The 8,870-nt window shown below is 36.6% G+C and overlaps 1 protein-coding gene across 1 annotated transcript in view; it reads right to left on the bottom strand.

The window, feature by feature from the left end:
- LOC129112809 (leucine-rich repeat-containing G-protein coupled receptor 5-like) overlaps positions 1-8,870 on the bottom strand; it is a 35,772-nt gene that overhangs the window by 24,836 nt on the left and 2,066 nt on the right. Inside the window, 1 exon segment of the mRNA XM_054625043.1 lies at positions 1,151-1,222. Within this exon segment, the coding sequence (XP_054481018.1) occupies positions 1,151-1,222 (72 nt within the window).

Below are 8,870 nucleotides of genomic sequence, written 5' to 3'. Positions count from 1 at the left end.
AAATGTTTAAATCACAGGAGGAACAAGGCCAAATGTGTGTCAACATATCATCTTATATTAAATATTGTCTGTTTGGTGCAGATAGATGGAAAGATGACACTTTAATCATTTCAATAGGATTTTCTGGGAAATTGAGAATAATGACGTAAAAAAAAAGTTTATTGTGTATTTTATTATTTTGATGTGATGATGATAAAGAAGGATTTATTGAGCAGCGCTAAACTCTATTATGCTTTATTGTCGTTTTACAACACATGTATACTGAATGTATATTAAGATATCTTTATTTGGAATATTATGCATTATAAAAATACATTATTTAAGCTTTTTTTCTATATTCACAGCTTCTTTTGAGGTTTGCTAATGAAGCTTTGAATGTCTGTCGTTATATTTTTTGACGTCATCACCCAACAAAAAAAAGAAGAAAATCTTTAATAAAAACCTCACTTTAAATAAAATGATTAATCAGATTAAATTAGTCTTTTTGTTATTAAATCAACTTTCTTTAATGAATAAAACTCCTTATTTGCCTCGAACTGTGTAAGTTTGTTTGGAGGCTAAACGCCAACGAACTCGGATTGAAGCAGAATATTTAGTTTTGTCTGTCTGTCTGTCTGTCTGTCTGTCTGTCTGTCTGTCTGTCTGTCTGTCTGTCTGTCTGTCTGTCTGTCTGTCTGTCTGTCTGTCTGTCTGTCTGTCTGTCCTGTCTGTCTGTCTGTCTACCTGTCTGTCTGTCTGTCTGTCTGTCTGTCTGTCTGTCTGTCTGTCTGTCTACCTGTCTGTCTGTCTGTCTGTCTGTCTGTCTGTCTGTCTGTCTGTCTGTCTGTCTGTCTGTCTCTGTCTGTCTACCTGTCTGTCTGTCTGTCTGTCTGTCTGTCTGTCTGTCTGTCTGTCTGTCTCTCTGTCCGTCTGTCTGTCTGTCTGTCTGTCTGTCTGTCTGTCTGTCTGTCTGTCTGTCTGTCTCTCTCTCTGTCTGTCTGTCTGTCTTCAACTTGGATTGAAGCAGAATATTTTGTTAGATAATTCATGCAGGTGGTAGGAAGTGAACTGATGTCATATCCGAATGTGTGTGTGTGTGTGTGTGTGTGTGTGTGTGTGTGTGTGTGTGTGTGTGTGTGTGTGTGTGTGTGTGTGTGTGTGTGTGACTCACAGCTCCTCCAGGAAGTGCAGGTCGCTCAGAGCTCCGCTGGTCAACACGGTCAGATTGTTCATACTGAGATCTCTGCAGAGACACAAACACACAGAAGGACTAGTTCACCTGTGAGTCCTGCAGAGAGGACACGCTGTATACACAGTACAGAACGTACGGATCAGAGGAAGGAACCTTCAGGATTAAAAAATACCTTTCACAGTTAAATCTTTGTTGTACTGGACATTTAAAAAAACAGCCAATTAGCAAAAAAAACTGAATTAATGAACGACTCTGAGTTTAAACACAGACTCCATTCAACACACACACATGTAAAAACATCATCAAGTTTGACAAAGCATCCACTCATGAAGTCACACACACACACACACACACACACACACACACACACACACACACACACACACACACACACACACACACACACACACACACACACACACACTTATCAAAGCGGCGGTGAGAGTCAACACACACACCTGAGTGAGAAACACGACGGAGAGGAAGTGACTGGAATGAATGAACGGAAAACTGCAGCAGTGGAAGAAGTACTCAGGAAAAGTACCAGAACTGCTGTGTAGAAATATAAATAAAAGTCCTGCATTCAAACTGGAGTAAAAGTACTCATTATGCAGAATAATATATGTATTAATTATTCATGCATTAATGTTCATCACGACTTTACTACAGCTAGTAGTTTAATCTGTAATAATACATCATCATTATGTTGTATCATTAATCTGAATCTGTAAAGTACTAAAACTGTCAGACAAAAGTACAACATGTATCTCTGAGATGTAGTTAGAACGTAAGTAAAGTACTCGATGATTAAAGGTGTGCTTCAATCTTTTACTTTAAAGTAGTAAAACTACAGCGTAGAAATACTCTGTTACAAGTAAAAAACTATTACTTAGGGTACCAAAAGTAAATACTCATTAAGCAGAATAATATATATTATATTAAATAAATGGACTGCATTAAAAGTAAAAAGTATCAGAAAACAAAAATACTCAAGTAAAGTACTTGATGAGTAATTATCTGTCGATTAATAATCAATGAATACAGATAATATTTCAGTTCAACAAAGTTTTTTAATAATTAAATATTGTTGTTACATTTTTAATCACCTAAGCCTCCATACTAATAAATAAAAAGTACTTTCTTCAGTACCTGACTGTAAAGAATATATCACATCATTTTCATGGAAAAATAAACGTATTAGAAATTAGAAATACGCTGTTAAAAGTAAAAATACTGCATAAAAATATTACTGATGTAAAAGTATTTAAGTATCGAAAAATATACTTAAAGTACCAAAAGTAAAAGTACTCATTAAGCAGAATAATATATATTATGATAGATTAAATAAATGTAGTGCAGTAAAACAACATTTAGAGTACAAGTACTGTTTAAATAGTACAGTACTTGTATAAATATTCTTTACACCACTGATCTCTCATCAGTCTCAAGTGACAACACGATGACATCACTGGTTCTGATTGGCTGAGAGCGACGGTCACATGACCTCCTTCCTCCTTATCTGACCCACCACGGAGCTCTGCAGCTTTTGTGTGGACAGATAACCATCGACAGGTAACAGGGAGACAGACGGGCTGTGTCCAACACACACACACACACACACACACACACACACACACACACACACACACACACACACACACACACACACACACACACTGAGGGTGTGTCTGCAGGTTGAATACATCGGTTGTTAAGAAACTTTCTCAACACTCCATAAAGCCTGTTAATGTGTGTGTGCACGTGTGTGTGTGTGTGTGTGGCTTCACAACAGGTAGTCCATCTCACACACACACACACACACACACACACACACACACACACACACACACACACACACACACACACACACACACACACACACACACACACACAGAAGAAGGCTTGTTTGTGCAGAACGTTCCTTTACTCTGAGCAGACTAACAGTGTTACGGCTGATTGGCTTTTACTGCTTTAACACACACACACACACACACACACACACACACACACACACACACACACACACACACACACACACACACACACACACACACACACACACACACACACACACATTCATTAGCTGCCTCACTTAAACACACACACATATATATACACGTACATACATACATGTGATGTGTGTGTTTTCAGACATGTGGTCTCAAACCTTAAAGTTTTAATCTACAAGACGTTCATTTAAAGGGCCAGCGTTCAGCCTTCTGGTGGATCAATAATCAGAAGTGGAATATAATATCCATAACTATGTTTTCATTTGAGTTTAATCCCCTGTGACTAAGAATGTTTATGTTTTTGTTACCTGTGAATGAGCCCTTTATAGTGAGATCCCAAAACACACCTGTCGTTACCGCTTATCGCCACAGGGGTCGCCAAAGAGAACCAAAGAGAACCAAAGAGAACCAAACAGAGATCTTTTAGAATGTAACTTAAACATAAAAAGTTAAAAATACTGTGTTTGTTTATTGTTTCCAAACTTGAATCAGTTGAACAAGTTTTATCAGAAACAAAACTCTCATAAATGACAGTTAAATCAGAGAAAGACGACAGTGTGTGTTGTGTGTTTGATTCCTTCATCCTGATGATGATGATGATGATGATGATGATGATGATGATGATGATGATATGTAACATACTACTGACTGTAAGTCGCTTTGGATAAAAGCGTCTGCTAGCTTTGATTTAACAACAACAAGGAAACACTGATTACCCTTCTGGCTGAAACGATGATGTCATATGACCTCATAGGTTGACTTGATGTTCAGATTATTGTCTTTTGGGCTTTTATTTTGAAACAGCTGGAGTAACCAGGTTCCCGTCAGTGTTTCTATTAAATATATTTCTGTATTTCATCATTTGTTCAGTGAGTTGTGTCACTTGTTTTGTGGGAAATATTCCAGTGTGGAACAAAGTGAGTAAATGAAGAGGAAGTTGTAGTTTTTGGCGACTTTTGGATATTCATTTATACATATTTTAAAACATGAAGTCTAGGATTTAATAGAAAAAGCTTTTATATGTTCAAAACAAAAGTTGGATTATTGTGCAAATAAAGAAAAAAATATATGGGAAAATAATAGTAGAATTTCAAGATTAAAGTCATAATATTAGGAGTTAAGGTTGTATTATTTTGTGAATAAAGAAATACATCTAGGCAAAATATTCATAAGAATATAAAACGTTATATTTTGTGAATAAAGTCAAAAATGTATAAGTTGTCATATTTTTTTAGCTAAAGGTTGTAATATTTTGAACATACAGTGATAATATTACCAGAAAAAACTTATAATATTTTAGGAATTAAGTAAAAAGTCAGAATATTTAGATATCTGAAGTTGAGAAAAAAGTACACAAAAAACATAATATTTATAGATCTGGGTTGTAATATTTCAGGAATGAAGTCAAAATCCTATTAAGTAAAAAATAATTGAAAAAAATGAATTCAGATACTGCAAACAAACAAACTGTATGAAGGATGATTTCACTACGTCGATATCGTTCAGTTTTACTTCCTCATCTAAAAGTTTTAAACACATGAGTCCGTTGTGGAGAACCTAAAGGGTTCCGCCTCCTCCTTAAAGGGTTCTCTTGTTAGATCAAATATGATCCATAAACCTTCATGTCAATTCTGAAATACACCATAATCCCAATAATAGGCAGAAACTGCTAAATATAAAGTTATTCAAAGACAGAGAGGAGGAGGAAGTCCTGATTCTGGTGCTTTGAGCATCACAAGCCGAGACACTTCTAGATGACCTTTAAGAGGAACGATATATGTGTTAGATGTAGGGGTGAACTGTCCCTTTAAGTTTCATTTTTTTGCAAAAAATGTTTGTATTATTACAAGAAAAAGCTGGTTAGAAAAAAAGTTAAAAAAAATTGAGGAAAAAGTCATGATATTTAAAAAATAAAAAGTATTTACTAAATAAAGTTATAATATTACAAGATCTGAAGAAATTATGGGAAAAAGGTCTAAATATTTTATGTAAAAAGGAAAAAGTCATTATACTTAAAGAAAATTAGGTACTATGAAAATCAAACCATAATATTAAAAGAAAGTTTGGAATAATTTGATCTATTATTGGAATATTATTCATTAAATTAGAGTCAAAATATTTTGTGTTTAAAGAAAAACAATGAAGAGAAAAAAAATGTTTTAACTTTTCCTTAAATTGAAATATTTCAACCTTTTTTCTGACGTAAACAAAATGAGAATCAACTGGAGGCGTCATGTGTGAGGTCAGCTGACCTCAGGACGTCCAACATGGCTGCAAAGAATCCTTCATATGTACATGAGCTCATTCAGCTCTCTGAAGCTAAACACATTCCTGCACTCTGCTGTCAATCAGACACACACACACACACACACACACACACACACACACACACACACACACACACACACACACACACACACACACACACACACACACACACACAAAGGCAATGACAGATGGCAGCATTCAGACAGACGGAGACTATGAGCTGATGTCCGTCTGTCCGTCTGAGATCAGTTTTCTGTTTCTGAGAAAAGTACCTAGAAGTTCTTTCACGACGCAAAAGAAAGAAACTTTTTTACATGTTGTAAAAACACTAAAACACACATTCACTGAATGTAAAGCCAGATAAATACACAGATTTCACTGTGATTTAATTGGAAAAAACAAATATATAATGATGCAGAAATAACTTTATAATAATGCAGATTAGTAAAAAGTCATAATTCATGTTTTCTCAGATCTGTTTGCAAGACGACAAACAAACAACTCTTAAAATGCTTGTTTTCTGAATGGAGTTTGGCTTCATTAGTGCTACGTTATGCTAATTATTGACTTATAAATGACTGTTTTTATTGTATGTTCATGTTGTTTTATTATGTGTTTTTTTGTACTTTGTCTTTTAAAGGTTTTTAAGTTCAGCTCTTTGAAATGTGCTTTATAAATAAACTGGTTAAATGCCTCAGTGTAAAACATTCTATGTATATATTATTGATGTAATTATGTAAGTAGCATTTTTAATGATGTCGTTGTGGAGCTAATTTAACTAATTAATATAATGTTTAATTCATAAGAACTCATCTTCACCTGTAAAGAAACCAAAGCTGTCAGATAAATTCAGAGTGAAGTAAAAGTACAACACTATACAATGTACAAGTACCTCTTAAAATTGTGGTATTTGAGTATAATTGAAGTTAATTAATTTTGGAATCAAACTACTGTGTTGTGTTCAGGTGAAGATAAAAAAAATGGGTTGAAATAAGAAGGTAATGGAGTTTACGGTTTACGGGGATTGACTGAGCGCCTGAATGCATCGTTAAAAAAAGGTGACCAGTTTGAAATGGATTGTGTGATACTGGTGACCGACAGTTATACTGGTGACACACACACACACACACACACACACACACACACACACACACACACACACACACACACACACACACACACACACACACACACACACACACACACACACACACACAGACACAGAAACTCCTTGATGTTTTGTTGGATTCGATTCTTGATTGGAGCTTTAATGAAGACACAAAGAACCTTTGATCGACGGTCTCCATGTGTGTGTGTGTGTGTGTGTGTGTGTGTGTGTGTGTGTGTGTGTGTGTGTGTGTGTGTGTGTGTGTGTCAGACAAACTGTAAGGGAAGTGCTTTCATTGACACACACACACACACACACACACACACACACACACACACACACACACACACTCCTGAATAGAGGAAGGTTTTTCTTTAATGAGAGTGAAATTTAAATCCTGGACATTGTGCTGCTTTTAGACCGGAGCCAAGACAGGCAGGTTTTACACACACACACACACACACACACACACACACACACACACACACACACACACACACACACACACACACACACACACACACACACACACACACACACAGTGATGTAATGGTTTTGCCAGCGCTGTCTGGTTTCGAGGCCGGTCACCTGCTGTGAGGTGAAATGGACTTGAATTAGTTTCAGTGTTTCTCTTCACACAGAAGAAGAAACACTGAAAACCTCTCTGTTAAAGGAGCAACACAAAGAGGTTCTTTTTTACATTTTCAAGCACAAATCAAACACTTTGTGACCGTTTTGCTTCCAAATAATGACGTAAAACTGAGCAGCTGAACGTTCCACCGTGAAAACATGAAGATTAAAGTAAAACAGAAGTGATTATTTCAAAAGACAACGATTATTCTGTTCTCCAGGTAACAGTCGAACGATTAATAAAGTTTCTGGATGAATTGCAGATGTTTTTTTTAAATCTTTCTTATAGTAAATCAACGTAAAATGTTAAATCAGATTCAGCAATTCTGTTCCACTTCAAATCAGCTCTGCTTTTTTCATTCGTTGAACGTAAACATCTGATATTTAAAGCCAGCCAGGTGTCCTCATGTACCCATACGTACTCAGAGGTCAGAGGTCACCGGTTCTTTATCGACAATCAATCAATTAAATGATAAAGGGAGGCAACCGGGAAAGAAAAACCTTCTCTTCACAAAGATTCCCAGGAAGTGCAGATCTAAGTGTCCTCTTCAAAAAAAACATTCTCAAGAACCAGTGGAACCTCTTCGATTGCTCAAGGAACCAATAAGAACCTGGAGACATCCGTAAGGAAACTTAAAACCTCTTGGAGAACCTGTGGAATCCTCTCAAAAGCTCCTGGAATCTCCTTTACATCCAGCTGAGCCTCTTCTGAGAAACTTCTTAACCATGAAATCTCTTCAATGAAGACATCGGAGATCTCCTTAAGAACCTCTGGAACCTCTTTGAGAACTCCCGAAACGTGCCAAAGAAATGATCAAGCATCCTTCAGAACCTCTGGAACCTTTTATCAACCCCTGTCACACTTAACTGCCTCACGATGTCTTCAACGAGGACATCTGAAACGTTCTCAAGAACCACTGGAACCTCTTAAGTGCTCAAGGAACCATTTAAAAAACATCTGAAACATGCTAAAGAAATGATCTAGTGTACCGCAGAACCTCTTAACGACCCCTGTAACGCTGGATTTACTCAAGATTTCTTCAAGGTGTACACATGAAACATTCTCAAGAACCAGTGGAACGTCTTAAGTGCTCAAGGAACCTCTTTGAGAACTAACTAAATGTGCTAAAGAAATGATCTAGCGTTACGCAGAACCTCTTAATAACCGCTGTAACCCTGGATTTACTCAGGAAACATTTAAAACGTTCTAAAATAATTTCCAGAACCAGTGGAACCTCTTTAAGAACTTCTGAAATGTTCTAAAGAAATCATCAAGCCTCCTTCAGAACCTCTGGATACTCTTAACGGCCCCTGTAACACTAGATTGCCTCAAGATGTCTCCAACGAAGACACCTGAAAACATTCTCAAGAAAAAAAGTGGAACCTCTTTAAGAACATGCAGACCTTCCTCAAGAAAACCTCTTCAAGGAGGAGAGCGGAGAACTTCCCAAGAACCACTGGAACCTCTTAAGAACTTATGAAATGTTCTAGATAACACATTGAGCCTCTACAAGAACCAGTGGAACCTCATAAGTGCTTCAGGAATCTTAAGAACTTATGAAATGTTCTAGATAACATATTGAGCCTGTGGAACCTCTTTAAGAACATGCAGACGTTCCTCAAGAAAAACTTCTTCCCCTGAATGTCCTCAAGAAAACCTCTTCAAGGAGGAGAGCGGAGAACT

The sequence above is a fragment of the Anoplopoma fimbria genome, chromosome 23, assembly GCF_027596085.1.
Source record: "Anoplopoma fimbria isolate UVic2021 breed Golden Eagle Sablefish chromosome 23, Afim_UVic_2022, whole genome shotgun sequence".
NCBI classification, from domain to species: Eukaryota; Metazoa; Chordata; class Actinopteri; order Perciformes; family Anoplopomatidae; genus Anoplopoma; species Anoplopoma fimbria.
This window is presented reverse-complemented; position numbering and strand designations above follow the sequence as displayed.